This window comes from Pelecanus crispus, chromosome 11 (genome assembly GCF_030463565.1).
Source record: "Pelecanus crispus isolate bPelCri1 chromosome 11, bPelCri1.pri, whole genome shotgun sequence".
Taxonomy (NCBI): domain Eukaryota; kingdom Metazoa; phylum Chordata; class Aves; order Pelecaniformes; family Pelecanidae; genus Pelecanus; species Pelecanus crispus.
The window spans coordinates 5,450,855-5,466,833 of record NC_134653.1 but is presented as its reverse complement, the minus strand read 5'-3'; the positions used below and the strand labels follow the sequence as shown (position 1 = coordinate 5,466,833).

Sequence of the window (15,979 nt, the reverse complement as noted above, 5' to 3'; positions counted from 1 at the left end):
TTGCTGCGTCCGTAGCCGGCCAGAGGAAAAGCGCTTTACGTGTTCGAGGTGATTTTTGTCGTGGTCTCCCGGCAAGAAAGACATCAACGCCAGCCTGCGAGGAGGAGGGAGATACGATCAACTGAGGTTTTCCCTACCTCCGGCTGAACGTGAGAGTTCAAGTGCCACCGCCGCTGGCCTGTGGCTGGCTGACTGCGCAGCGAGCTGGAATCGCAGCCAGAGCTGCTCAATTTACCTGCTCGAGGACCCTTCAAACCCTTCTATTGACGGTAGAGATTTGTATCCGAAGGAAAATCGGATTAATATAAACTATGCAGAGCTTTGCGGGGATATCTGGAGACTACCCTGTCTGCATGGCTAATCTTGAAATTGTCTGAAATAAATCCTTAGCGCAAGGAATAGTGAGACACTTTCAATGAGGTTTTTTTTTCCTTGACGCTCCCCCCCCCCCCCCCCCCCCCACGAGAATTTAACACTTCCATCGCAAGGCTTTTACAGGAGAATGAGGCACACGCTGGAAAACTCACCACGCTTCATAAAAATCACAGGGGTGACAGTTTCCATCATCGCTGCGGTATGAAAGGTACTCTTTGGATTGTCTGCTGGTGGCTAAGATGGATCAGTCTTTCTCTGTTTCTGTTAGCGATGTGCTGAAGGATCCGGATTTACTGAAATACTGACACCCATAAACTTACTCCCTCTCTGTTGAAGGCATTGGATGTGACAGTGCAGAGAAACATGTGTTTCACATTTCTGACTGGTTGTTTTGGTGCAATCAATACCTTCACAAGAAACATTGATTTAGGTGGCGATTATCGTACCGGGAGGCACACGGAGTGCTGCTTTCGGGTTGCATGCGAAGTGAGCACAAATCAAAGAGTCTGCCGTTCCTGTGAAGTGGGGGCTTCAGTTCCCCCCAAACTCCGGGGCAGAGGCAGCGGGCGATGGTCCCAGCCCACCAAAGAGAGCCCGGCCTCGGGGTGCGGAATGAGCAATGACCAAAGCGCTGTCAGGAGTGGCAGCCGGATGGATCGGATGGGGATCAGTGAGGCAATAACAGTTGAAAGGAAGGTGGATCGCGAAATTGTTGCCCGAAGGAATAGCAGGCGAGGCGGAATGATGTTAAAGTTAAACTTCTGTTTCATCTTCTGTCGGGGATGGTGGGCGTTTCTGTTGCTTCAGCTCCACATGTTGCAAGCACTGGCACAAGGTAGGGCTAGAGACATTTTTGTTTATAGAAATGCTGCATCTGCCTTCTCAGACGAAGGGAATCTCGCTCGGGTACAGAGAAACCCTTTTACTTTACCCTTATCAGAGGTAAATGCAGAATTTGCACTGAGCTGATTTCATGTAGGAATGGTTGTTTCTTACACACAATCGTTTCTTTATGGAACAGGGGTTTGCAAACTGTACCTACATGTTTCTCTCCCTTTCTCGTCCTATCCTTTCCCTATCCCAGCCTCCCACAGAGAATCAAAAGCCCTATCAGGACCAGACCTGCTTGTTTTATTTACTTAAATACACCCGTATGTTTCTGTTGTTCTAGGCAGCAAAAGAGTTAACTGCCGGTTGTGTGTGTGTGTGTGTGTGTTTAAAAACACTGTGCACTGAGATAAGTTATTAGGAGAAGGGGAGTCATAAATCTGTGGACTAGAACTAAATCAGGCATGTAAAAGGAATTCTTTAAACATACGAAGTACTATTCTATGTGAACCTCGGTTCGAGCATTGTTCATTTCTTTTGGATTGCCAAGTAACATTTACCCGAGACAAAAACTGCGATTGATTCGTATCTGAGCATTTCCACATCAGAGATCCTTGCAGTCAAATGAGTCACTTGTAAACGAAGGGTCAGAGTCGACCAATAGACTTTAAATATCAAGTGTCAGTCACTTTGCATGTAAATTCCCTGCTCAAAAAAATTGCCAAATGTACCCTAATTCTTAATAATCCTTTGACAGAGTAAACAATAAATGGCAGGCAGAAGCATTACAGTTGGCTGCGCCAAATAACATGCTGAACAAACGCAGCTTTCACTTTCTTTGCTGGGTTGAGTTTTATTGCTGTGTGCATTGTCTGACTGAAGTGGTGTGTGTTGGACAATGCAGAACTGTATCGTGTGGGACGACGAGTGAGTTATTAAAAGCGGAAGTTAATACTCTATGAAGAGGAATGGTCTTTGTGTTTTAGTTCTTTGTTTTCAAGTATTTCATAGGGAACAACGGTGCATTCAGTTTTAATAACTGGATGGGCTTGTGTGTTCAGGAAGAGGGGTTATAAGCCAAGTCTGCTGTAGTTTGTCTGCTCAGGGTTTACTACTGCATCCTTGGAAAGTTTGGAGCCGCAGGACACAGAAGAGTTTTAATACAGTGTTTAATAATGGACTCCACCCTCATAAACCTTTTTCAGTGCTTTGTTTATGCTGTCATTGCTATTCCCAAACTACTTATGCTGAGGCCTGCAAGCCCTAACAGGGTATTGTTATTCTGAAACAAGACATACCTGAAATAATTCTCTCTGCAATTAACGTTCACGTCACTTTTTTTTTTCTTTTGGTAGTTGTTGATAGATGCCAACATGATGCTTCATTTTGGAAGACGAATGCTGATGATTCTTGCTGTTTACATTAAAAATGCAAAAATTTTTCATATAAGGCAGTTTTAAGTGCCAGTGATTGAGGAATCCATTTAGATGCCATGTAAAACAGTTTTCTGTGGCTTAGTAGTAAACTAGCCATCTAATTGGATTAAAAAGTGAATTGAAACTTTTGTTTAGCACATAGTATAGAAAAATTCTTTGATGACATATTTCAGATTACTAAGCATTTGCAGTGGTATCAGTTTTAGGTAATATATATCTCAGGGAGTTACATTGTGTTTACAAACCATCCTGAAGAATAGTCCTAACACCAAGTTAGTTTTACCCACCAGTATTTAAGAGGGGGAGGGGAAGTGAAGAGAGTAAGATACATTATTTCTGAGAAATATCGGTGCAGATAAACGTATGGAGTTTAGAAGACATTAAACAATGCAAGATAGAACAAATACATAATGCAGAAACAAAATACATTTTTATTTTTATATAATGCAGAAAAAACAAATTACAGTTAGTGTTCTAAACGTTCTTTGACATATAAACCAGCATGGAGGTCTTAATGCGGAGTGCTTCTGTTAGGTTGTCACAAATTTTGTATTCACTTATAACTTGCAGTTCTTTTTGCACTCTGAATTCTAATGGATTCTAATACATTCATCATTTTTATGCAAAAAATTTACTTTAGAGAGAAGATGACGATTTTTATAAAAGTCCTTTATGAAAATGGAAACTCTGCTACAGCCACAGAAAGTTTTTAATGGAATGATGTGGTCATATGCATGAGAGAATTACATGACTCCAATCTTTTTATGTGATAAAAAAAAGAACTTTCTAAATATATGGGCCATGGCTATTTTGAATGAATCATAATACTATGCTATAACCAGCTAATGTTTCTATAATAACTATTTCAGCATTAAAGAAATAAGAAATATTTCAGGCATACTGAAATGCAGGTTCTTAGTTCATAAGAAACAGATGAAGTTGAGATTAAGTATCTTATACTGTAAGGTGAATTAAAAAAAGGTTTTCAACTGCAACAGGTTGGTTGAGTATTCTCTACACTTGACTGATCATCCATGTAAAAGCAGATCTAGAGGTGAACTGTAGATAAAACCACTTGTAAGTTCATTTTGTACTTAGCTCTTGAGTTTTCCTGTCTTCTGGTAGTTGTGTTACATAATTAGATATAACAATTTATTTGATTTCTTTTTCCTTTTCAAGGTGAATTTAATTGTTACGAAACATACAGTGGTTTATTGTACTGAATAATGAAGCATTCTCTTTGAACCTTAGTATTGTTAGTGCAGACCTTCTCGCTGTGGGAGCAATTTTCTGGGTGGAAGAAACGTACAGATGACCAAGGTTGTGGCCTGTCCCATGGAGAGCCTCCAGCGGTACTCCCACTTCTGTCGAGGACGGGAGCGCGGGTCAGACTCTGCGTGTGTCTCACCCCGCCCACTGCGCTGGCCCATCTGTGAATGGGAAGCCTGTCAGGAAAATTAACCTGTAAGAGTTTGAAAACCGTTGCGCATTTCTTTGTTTACTCAGTTCTTTCTGCCTGGTAGCCTCTGCCATGATGCCTCTTTTCATGGCCTTTTTGTTAAATTTGAGCATTAGGTGCTAGTTAGCCTCAAGTCATTGTGTGTCATTGAATAGTGATGAGATGCTAATTGATAATCACTATAATTATCAAATTAGAATTTGCAAGGTGATGGTAAAAGTGGATCATTTCAACACAGTAGCTAACTCCTGTACTTAGAAGAACATTGTCCTGCAGTGACCTCTAGCTCAGTGGTCTAGCAGGCCTGGGCATAGTCCTGTTGAATCGTAGCGCTCGTTGCAGGACTGGAGTTTATTAGTAATGTATGAGATTAACAAACACTGATGCCTACTGAGGTACAAAATGTTTACTACAGTACTAGAATATTTGTATGGAGACAGAAAAATTCTGCTTATTTAAATAGGTTGGAAGTTGCTAGAGGCTACTCTACATGCATCTTAATGGCTTTAAGTACCTTCCCAATGTCTTACTTCTGTTGAAGAGTGAAAGAATACTTAGAAAACATACTTCTTCGGATTGATGGCTGTTGTTCAGAATGATTTTAAAATAGATAAAAGCAGTACGAAGCTTTAAGCTTCTCCAGCAGGAGATGGGTATCTTTAAATATTAAGAAAGAGAAGCTTATCTTATTTTTCTTAGTTTTACAGCATCGGAAGTGTAATCTTGTTATGCTACTTGATCAAATCTGTAATTCAGAATTCTACACATACCTGAATGTGCATTTAAGGTGATATTGATATCTACTATGCTTTGACAGAAGCCATGACATGGAAGAAGGAAGAAAATGTTTTTGGGGCCCATTTTTTTTTTAATTCACATATTTGATCTGGTGTAACTTATAAATACGCTAAGTGTAGGAAGTGTTTTCAAGCAAATTTCAATCTGCATTAGATGCAGAAATGATAAGCAACTTGCATAGACTATTTAGTTGTTGGAAGGACAAACAGCCAGTTAAATGTGAGGGCAATACTTATTGGAGAGTGAAAAGCATTCTGAATTAAATGTAGAATGATGCATTTCTAATTCCAAAAGATTCTTTTACTGTATTGGAAACTCATTAATTTGTATTGGACTTACCTCTTGTGTTCCCTTTCTTGAGATGGACATTTTAAGGATGTACTAGTTTTTAAAAAGGTGAATTCTTTGTGTATATAATTATAATAATTTAAAAATGGATTTGGAGGAGTAGATACAAGCCTGGTCTAAATAGAAATGGGGTGGAGAGAGTGGGCTGCTTCTGTGGCCATATCATGCAACTTCTAACTCTTTCTACTGTGGTAAATCTGTGTTTGGTTTATATACTTAACTTTAGCTGAAAAATGACTTATTCTCAAGGCAAGTTCAAAGAGAGATGTATACATACCTATTAACATTTTAAGTATGGTGTTTCAGATAGTTCCTTGAGAGTGCGGTGTAACAGTACTATTAGAGGTGAAGGAAGACCATATGTAAGAGGTGTTCATCAGCGTTGTTGTCATGCTTTACCAGAAGATGCTTAGACCAGGAACAACCTAGGTACAGAGAGAGAGGTTGTGGCAGTTCAGTCTCAGAGTTATGCTGTGTGACTTTCACATCACTTAAGAAGAATGGAAGGGAATCTCTGTCCATGGCTCATAGTCCTTGAAAGGTTGTTCTGGAAGGTTCTGTCATCTCTTTGCATAGTCATGTATTTTGAATAACAAGATAAATATTGGCTAATATTTTAAAGATAGTCTGATTAAATAAACCATAGAAATTTTAATAAACAATCTTTAAGTGAATTATTAGGAAGCTGTTAAGTGAAGGGCATGGGCTTTTGTATGTCTCAGAGAGACTTTTTCTGTTGTTGTTTTATTGTTCTTACCAGCACTTACGTTCAAGTCTTGAATGGACTCTTGATTCAAAGAAAGGATTTTAATGCATTTAGCAACTTTGTATACAGCTTTACCTGAACATCCCATTCTGAATGGACTAATTACTTGGTTCTCTTGGACCTTTTTGCTGTAATGAGTCTGTGGGCAGACTAGAGGCAATTAAGTTCCTCTTGGAGCAAAATTTTGTTCATGTTAAGTTCATTGCAGATATAGTCCTTTGTTCTTCCCTCTGCACATATACATACATAATATGTATTTAGTTTTTAATGAACAAATTGATGATCTGTTGGTCTTTGCAAAATTGTGTTTTCTGAAGTTATATAAACTAGAATAATTTTTGTAAGATTTGTGCAGAGATTAGAAAATGCCAGAACTAAGGTAGCTGGTGCATCTTTAATCGGAATTCTTTATGCATGTGCATTATGATTAAGTTTAAATTGATACATATTATTTCACTGTTTACCTTAGTCAGAATGGAGACTGAATACTGCTCACTGATCGGTTTTTCAGTATTTTGTTTTCTTGTCAGTGCTTGGCCCCATCTTTCATTTACTTCAAATCTTTTAAAATCAGCACGAGAAGACTTCTGTCTGGACTAAAGGAAGAACTGTTAGCTGCTATAGCATGGCATTGGATTAGACTACTTACAGTTATTACAGCTGGAAGCCAGGTGGTTGGTGAGACTTGGTTTCTATTTCTGACCATCGAGTGAGTATTTTCTAGTGAGTAAAGACTTGTCTCTCCATGTGCCTCAAAGATGACCCTTCACCACCCGAATAGTTCATGCAGAACAAAAATATAACTCCATAAAAGGTCTGTTCCCAAAGAAGTTCGGATTTCTGGAGTTATTTCTGCCTGTGCTGATGCTGGTCTTGTTAACAGACCATTTCAGACAGTTTCATAATTTTCATTCCCTAGGACTCTTATCATAAGTGGCCTCAACATGTAGCCTAGTTAAATTTATTAAATTGGACATGTGTAGTAGTTGTAGACTTTCTTATGGGAAGTGTATTGTTTTCTCAGTTTATTGGTTATAAATGGGTGTTAAATAGATGCGGTGAAATTTTTTTTTCATCTAAGTAAAACTTTGCAGTTCCATTGTGGACATGGTCTTTGAAATGTCACAGCCCTGGAACTTCCCATAGGTTCTATAGGAATTAGTTCATGTAGCACTTGCAGGTCTGAGTTCAAGGGGTTACATGGCTGAGAAGGGAAGAACCTTTTATTTTAATGTGCATCCTAACTTAATTACTTTTAAATATATATGACTGGTTTTGTAAGATCTATTCATTATACAAATTCTTGGCTTCTAGACCTACATGGTATTTGTATACTGTATCTTGAGCATTTGAATCTTTAGTTTATTAAGAGGTATTTTTTGTTCCGCCCTTGCTACAAAAAATAATAAATCTATTACCAGAATATATACCAGCCTGTTACTAATCATATATTTTATCTGTGAAATGTCCCTGAGGTGTAATACCAACGGCATCTTCACTAATACTAAAAATGTAGATGGAGGCTTTTTAAGGGAAGTGTTTTTAAAGTTAATATTCAGCTGTTTAGCTCCCTGAAGAAGCTCAAACTGGGGTCACACAAGCATGAGGGACAATGCAAAAGAGGTGATGGGAAAGCATGGCCCGGGGGCATGACCCTGGCAGCCATCACTAAGATCAGTTTAAACTGTTAAGAGTTTTATGACTCAGACAAAACCAAAGGAATGTACACTGCCTAACTTCCTACAAACACGTGGAGGCCGCTGTTCCTGGGTAGCAAATAGAAAGGTTAGTGCCTTCAAAGGGGTGGTTTAGAAAACTTAACTGTGGATTTCTTCTCTGAAAGACCCTTTTAGTGAGTTTCTCCCTCCATTAGATGGAGTCTTCCTAAAGAAAGTCTTCCTAACCTAAGCTTGTAATGTAAGTGCTAAAGTTAGGTAATACGAATATTCCCCTTAATCCCCTTATATCTCAGTTCTTTAGATCTATAATGGAAATAGTATTTTTTTCTTAAAAAAAGAAACTTTGTAACTTAAGTTGCAAATTCCACAGGTATTACTTTTTAACACTTGTATCTAATATGCAGATTCAGCAGGTAAAAATGGTAGTTTGAGCCTGAACAACTCTGATAAAAGGAAGTTTTTACCACCACTTTAGGCCAAATGTGGAAGTGGATTGTACAATCTTATGTCACACCATCCAGATAACTTTTGAAGTGTCTTTCTTGATAAATGATAAAGCATTTGCAGTTTTTAAGCAGATAACTTGAATCCTTAATCCTGTTTTTCACATTTTCATGCTCTATTGCGGCAGCCTGAAGATACAGTTGATTCTGGTAGATAAATCATTGTCCCTTAGGTCTCTTTAAACCACTTTATGGTCTTTCAAGCCATAAGCCATATATTTTTCTAATAAACTCCTAAGTCTAACAAGTTATCTAAAAAATAATTTGTTGGGTATAGCCCTCTTGGACCAGAAAGTAGAGAATAATGATGCATAGCTCCAGTACATGTTGCCAAAATGGTCCCACATTGATGTCAGGCTGAAATTGAAGTGTTTGTAACTCATTATTACAGAAAGAATCAGAAGATCTGGTAGACACTACTTCCATCCTCGGATTCATATTTGTCTAACTTTGTATAGTTACTAGCTGAGAAGGCTGTGGCTTTGGCACTGGGTTCATAGGAAATCTACTCAGTAGCATTGCTACCTGTTAAGGGAAGGTACTAGGAAAATAAAGGAACTGTAATGCAAATATTTCAACTGTTTAGCCATTCAGAAACAGTGCATTTCTTTATACTGGTACTGTTTGCTCACCTAACGCTTGTGTTGAATACAGACTCAGTACAACACAGTCATTGCTATCTTCCTTGCGCTCTGGGGAATGTCCCTTGTTTCTTATCTGTCAAGAAGTGCAAAGGACATTCATGACTAAATACTTCGGAAATAACTAAACGGTATGCAGTGATTGGTAAAGAAATATATGGTGCTATGCCATACTGGCAATTCAAAGATAATACATTTATCATAACATGGAACCATGGCAAGTGACATACCGCTGTAGCATTGAAGTGGGTGGGAGGAGGTAAGGGGAATTCTCTGTCAGTATTTCTAAATGTGTGTACTGGTTAGTGTAATTTTAAGTCTCCTTAAGTCTGTGCATGTAGAGGTATGACTGACTTCTTGCAGATTTTTTGGGACTGTTTTCTTTCCTTCAATATCAACAGGTGGAATAAAGTGTGATTCTAACCTATCATGCTAATATAACATTTGCAAAACAGCACCCTTGTGCTTTCTTTCCTGCTGTCCCCCTTGTTTAGGAGAAACTCTTCGTCCACGAACAAATACGTCCTTTAAAGTCTTCAAGCACTCTTTTTTTCCTCTCTGATGCATAAAAGGACTTTTACAGTAGCTCAGTTGATAATGCACTGGAAATATTGCTGTCCCATGATGAAGACTATCCCATTGTTTTCATGTATGCCCACCTGTGTGTCTCACTGTTGTCCTCTGTACTCTTTACCTTTTTGTCCCAGGTTGGTAGAGCCTCTACCACAATGTGCTTCTGATCTCTGATTATGGCTCCTACATGCTATTGTAACACAAATAATGCCTACTGCTAGTAAAAGACTGAGGTGCTATTTCAAAACCCCTGATTCTACATGCAAATTGTAGAACAGATTCCTTAGGTATCCTCTAACTGGACACGGAATAGCTTTTCTAGGATCCTTGTATTGTCTGAAGCAGGGCTTTCATTGTGCTGGAAGACCTTGTTCACAACATAATCAGAAAGATTGTTTCATGGTGGATTATCCCAGGCATTGTTTTTCAGAAATGTTAAATAATACTAAGAGGCCAGACTTCACGAATAATAACTCCTGTGTTTCACCTTTTGCTATTTTTATCGCCATGAAGAAGTTAGATTTGTTTTTGAAGAGGGAGTAACTGAAGTTACTTTTTAAAACCATTTTAATACATGCCACTTCAAACACCAGATTTTCAGGTAACTGCTATCAACCGATTTCGCGTTTCCCTTTAGAATTTTTTTTATACAAACATAACTAGTTACTTCTTTATCATGAGCAACATAGGACATGTCTGAAATGGAGAAAAATATGTGGATTATTGTTAAATTCACTTCCTGCATCAGCATGTGTGACCATCACTTTTAAAATAACATATTTTAAAAAGAAAATAATGTTCTTTCTAGTTATCTTAAACTTTTTTTTTTTTTTTTTCCCCCAGTTCTCTGCTATCTTCTCTCTTGGAACTAGTATGCAAAATTCTTAGCTTTTAAGAACTACTGAGAGGTCTGTGGGTTTTTTTTCCTCTTGAAAAGAATACATATTTTATGTAGTGACTTCTTGAAATTTATTGACTGAGAGAAGATGTTTCCTATTCACAGAGCCTAATCATGCTAGTGTTCGTTATCCATACAGCAAGGCTAAAATTTCACTTTAAAGTGTTTTTGTTCATGGAAGTGGGAGAATAGGTTAACTGATTCTGCCTTAACCCAATGAACAAAATAGGCTGGTGATGCTGTTGTTTAATGAATCATTGGCAGAAAAGTTTCAGGTGACTTTGAGGATAAATCTCCCACTTATCCACAAGTTTGAAGTAGCAGTGAATAACAGCAAGGCAGATTTCATACCTGTACATTTTGAAAACTTACCTTGAAGTCACTTACATAGTACCTAAGGTCTTTATTTCAAGTTCCTCTATACCAGTCTTGATAGCAATCTTCCTCAGATTTAATTATTTTCATTATATATGATTTATTAGTAGTATTTAATGGGTCAAATATTTATGCATATGTTTCTGAATCTTCAGTTGAGAATTCTGAGTTAATGAGAGTTATGCCAAACTCAAAAGTTAAGTGCTGGGAATTCAATGTTACATTCACTATGGTAAACGTATCACAATTAAAACGATGCCTTGTCAGTCCCATTCAGGTTTCTCATGAGTATAATTTTCAGCTTTCGTATACTGGATATAGCTATGTCTTCCGCTACCCAAAACCTGAACAGACATATTTACGGCATACCGGTGTCAGTAAAAATCTATGTTAACTGTTGTGCCTGTTAAAATTTGGAGAGTGCAAATCTTAATTCTGTTACAGAAATCCAGGTAAGATCTACAACTTAACTTTTTGACATTTTCAAATTGTTGAGCTCCGCTATAAAAAAAATCAGTGGAGCAGCCAGTGAGAAAATGTAAGATGGCTCTGCAGTTGGACCATCCTGGGTGGTGATGGATACTTTGCATCTGTAACAATGCAGAATGGGAGCTTGATGCCTGCAAAATACCTTTCACAAACAAATGTGGTATCACTTTCACCCTAAATGCTCTTGGACTGAATAGAGATACAAAACTTTTTTCTATTTATGTCATCATTTGACATTATGCTGAATACATCTGTTTTAATATTTCCTTTCTATAGGCAATTTCCCTGTAAGTTGGCAGGCAGTGAGGAGAGACATAAACGCAACTAAACCACAGGCAAATGAAACTAGAAACAGTCAGCAGAGGAAGCTGTAGGCAGACAGAACTTTTGAAAACTACCTCAGAAACACTGGTAGCTTCCCCTAAATAGCTGAGTCCAAATGGGCTCAACGAAGGAAGAATATTCTTTGGTCTAGGTTCTACTCTAACCAAGTAGGACTGTTTTCATTGCCCTTTAAATTGTTAGTTTCATTGTGATAGTTAATAAATCAAGGATTAAATCAAATATCAGTTAAGTCAGAGTTATTTTTCTATACTTACAAATGACAAAATACACAAGCTTTCACCCATTGGCAAGTACAGTAATTAAGTGATTTATCAGTATGAATTGGTGGCAGGTGAATTAGGAGATGGCACTCTTAATCTTCTAATTTTATTCTGTGGCTCAGTGGCATCAGTGCCAGTGTAAACTCTTCAGCTTGGGAAGAACCTCTCTGCTAGGGTGTGTTCTGATCTCAGCTAAAGTTACATCCCCAGAAGTTACCAGTCATCATCTGCTAGTGCAGCTGGGTAATAACAAAAAGCTTAGCTCCTCTGGATCACTCTGCTGACTTGGCAAACAAAAGAAAAAAGTAACTCAGTTTGTGCTTGTGCCGTTTGGTCAAAAAGAGTTGTAAGGTTAATAAATGATCGGTGGTATTATTTAATATCTGTCCTGATGGTTTAATACAAATGAGGTCAAAGTTTTCATATTGTGTATAAAAAATAAAGTGCTGAGTATTTTTGGATTTCCACACTTAGATGTGAACAAATGTTCCTACATATAAGAACAATTCTTACAAGAATTCTTGGTGTTCTAAATATCTTTCTATAGAGCTGCTGGACATTGTACTACTGATAAGCCAGCTTTTGTGCAAATGTTCACTCCACACTACTGGAGTAAGTGTTAGCTGTCACTTTATTAGAATTAATGGCATAACTACTCATGTTTACTTGAAATTCATTGCAGCATGAAGGGATTAGGCATTGGTGCTTTGGTAAATTATGGCATAGTGCATGTCTTTTATAAGCAATTAGTGAGTGTTGGTGTTGGGCATGTGCAGTGTATCTAGTTGTCACTCACACTGGAGATGAATTTAATTGACATCCATATCGGTGTGTTTACCAGAAGAGTTCTGTTGGAACTATTAACATGTGACCAAGACAGTGGATATTATCTAACTCAGGAAAGAAAGAAAATGTTTGCTATTGTTTGTTTTATTACAAGACCAGATATAGTGCTGTTCTAATGACATGACTGCCTTGACTGAAAGAGCTCCCAGAACCAGTACTGGAGTTGCCAGATATGAATTTCTCATAATTGAGTCAAATCTTATATTCCATGTGAAAGGCAGATGTTAATTTCATACATATTTGCAGCTCTCAGTCACTTTTCCAGACATCCAACTGTCTCAGCTGCCTTGAAATTCTGGAAAAGTGGCTACATGCTGAATAAACTGTGTGTATGCATGCTTGGTCAGATGCTGCATCAAGGCAAATAAAACGTAAGACATAGCTGCTTAGAGCTCATGTAGTAAGCTGACAAATAGAATGCACTGTACATATGAAGAACTGTTCGTAGTGATTGATATATTGAGAATTTTTGAAGCTTTCAGTGTGCTCAAGCCCTCTGAAGTCCTATTAGTGTCAGAAGTTCTTCTACTTTTCTGATTTTTTTTTGTAGACAAAAGTATTACATGTACAAAGAAAGGCGTTTTAAGTTAACATATTATTATTAGGCACATTAGTGGTTTGCATAATTATATTTTCCAAAATTGCATTTTAATGCCTCTGTCCTGTTTTCAGTAATTCTTTTTTAACAGGTTATTTTAACATATCTCAAAGAATGTTTTGTGCCATTTGGCATTGAGTTAAATAATTGCATCCTTACAGCGTTCAGAACTGTGACCCTCAGGGTGCAGTGTAAGAAGGAAAATATTGTCCTAGCGATAATGTCCACCCTTGGTTCCTTCTCCCATACTCAGCTGCCTTCATCTGCTCCTCTAAATTCTGTGGCAGAAGCAATGGGGTGATAAAGCAAAGAAAAAAACCCATGGAGGTAAGCTACAGAAATAGAATGAATAGCGCCCATCCTTAACGAAGGCCATCTAACAACATCTCAGTCTTTAACAGACTCATTTCGGAGGCCACCTCCTTCCCCTTGTGAGGTTTATTTGTTCCCATTTCGCATAAATTTATTAAAACTAATTTTAAAATGCTTCTCATATGTAAGTCGAAACTTTTAACTTTGTGCAGTGTTTGAGTTTTAAACAATTCATTCTGCTATATGCACTCAATACATATTTAATGATATAGACCTTTCAAACTTTTTTCCTTACAAAATTATCTGGCTATCTATTTTCTTTATATTAGAGAAAAATTGGAATATATTTTAAGAATTTTAGCTTGACATTTAGATCATAGTTGTTGCTGTTATATTCCTTTATAATCTTTCTTAGTTGTCTAAAATTATGTGAAAACAATGATATTGAAGCAATTATCTAAACTGTTGTGACCTTAATAAACATTAAGATGCTTTTCTTAAGCCAAATGACATACAACAGGGTGGACTATTTCTTTTTTGTTTCAGATAGAAACATTAATGTCAGTATCTTGTGTTATGTGTGATGCTGTAATTTACTGGAGGGGGGTATAAAATTAATTTTTGTGATTTAAATGCATGTATTGCTGAATTTCAGATTTCTAAGCATTATTTGTGTTTATGACTGCATCTAAATGTAGTTTCATTTTGTACCTTGTGTATTGACTGAGAGAAACTGTATGAAATTGCACAATCTTAAATGGAGATCCCAAATCTGATAAATCTATATTGTGAAGTGTAATAATGTTAGAGTCAAAACACGTGGTTATTCAATTACTTAGTCGTGCTTTTTCATATCACTGTGTGTGCAGCCGTTCTCTCAGAAACCAAGAGTTTGGATCTTTCAGACATACCACCTTTGAAGAAACAGCTAAAGGCAACAGGTTTCAAGCTCCTTGAAACCTTGGCTCTTTGAGTTGTTGGTAAAGGATGGCCTGTCATCACTATTGGTCATTTATTAAGTGTGCTTTTAAATTTGTGGGGAAAAAACCAAAGTGTGTTATTACATATTCATGTAGCACAAAAAGGTCTTTTTTTTTTTTTCCTTACATAGTACACATCTCCTATATTTTAGAACTTGCAACAGTTGTTAGGCTAATTACAATTAATCCTTTTGGTAGGAGGAAACTAATGACCATCTGAATTAATATCATAAAGAGGAAGGTTAAGATTTGTATGGCTTGGTTGAAGATGATAACTAATTTAATTTCACTAATATAATAATGTGATGTATAAAAGTAGGGGATTTTAATTTTAGCCTATATTCTGTACAGCTTACACTTTAGAAACATTCTCTGACATGGTGATTTTTACTTTAAAATATTCTGAAGGGTTATAAGCTTTAAACATTTGTACTGCTATTATAAAATTCTTAATAGTTTTTCTTTAGGCATGTGAAGGCTTCAGTTGTGTTGGGACAGTTTTAAAACTTTTTTTTTGCAGAGGAATTAATGCATACGGTAGGGTTTATTAACAAGTATTACTGAAGTTATACAGATTAATTCCAATAAAGTTCTTTAATGTCAGTGTGTAAATTGCTCTCATCTTCTTACTGTCACCCTGATCTAATTTTTTTGCACATAAGTAAATGTGGGAGATTTTGTGTGTGAAAAAGGATGTGCTTCAGCAGGTTTCAGGAACTGAAAAATTAGTCTGTCCACTCACTCAGTTTGGTAATGGAAGTAATACTCTTCCCAGGTAAAAAGTCAGTTTAAATGTAAGGATTTTATGATGCAAGTACTTGTCTTTTGGAATATATAGTTTCATAGCAGCTCATAATAAAGCCAAGGAGTCCCGTGTTTTGTTTTAGGTTTTGGGGGGGGGTGGTTCTTTTTTTTTTTTTTTTTTAGGGGGGGTTGTTAATGTTATATTTTGACTTTATATAAGAGGTTTAAGAAAATAAACAGAATTGGGTTGTTGAGAAGATCAAAACAGTGAAAGGTTTTTAAAACATGAAAGGTTTTTTTAAACAGAAATTTTGTGAAAAGACAAGACATGAGACTGTATCTTCATGTGCGTAGTAAGCAAAAAAAAATTTAGTACATTTGGACTAATGTTGCTTAGCAAGGTGCACAGAGCAGTTTGATGGCTCACCAAGTTAGTAAAAGACAGTCATAATCTTCAGTCTTCTCCTGGAGCATGTGTGAGCTGTTTAAGAAAATTAGGTATTTTTTCAAGTCTTAAGTCTTAAATGTAGTTGCTTATGAAGGTATTCTAGACAGAAACAGCAATAGTGAATTGTGAGTTGCATTTTACTGTACTTGGTTATTCCAGATGTGTAGAATGCCATCATAAGAAGGCAACATTTATTCTAAACTCTGTCCTTTCCTTTCACTATATCCAAAGGAAAGATACGTGTTCTCAGTAACTCAAATATTTAGATTTATCCTGCT

At 37.0% G+C, this 15,979-nt stretch overlaps 1 protein-coding gene across 1 annotated transcript in view; it reads left to right on the top strand.

Moving 5' to 3' along the window:
• Positions 1-738: 738 nt before the first annotated feature.
• The window catches only part of SDK1 (sidekick cell adhesion molecule 1), a 417,731-nt gene continuing 402,490 nt past the window's right edge, over positions 739-15,979 (top strand). Inside the window, exon 1 of the mRNA XM_075718433.1 lies at positions 739-1,210. Coding sequence (XP_075574548.1) covers positions 739-1,210 — 472 coding nt within the window. The remainder of the gene's footprint in view (positions 1,211-15,979) is intronic.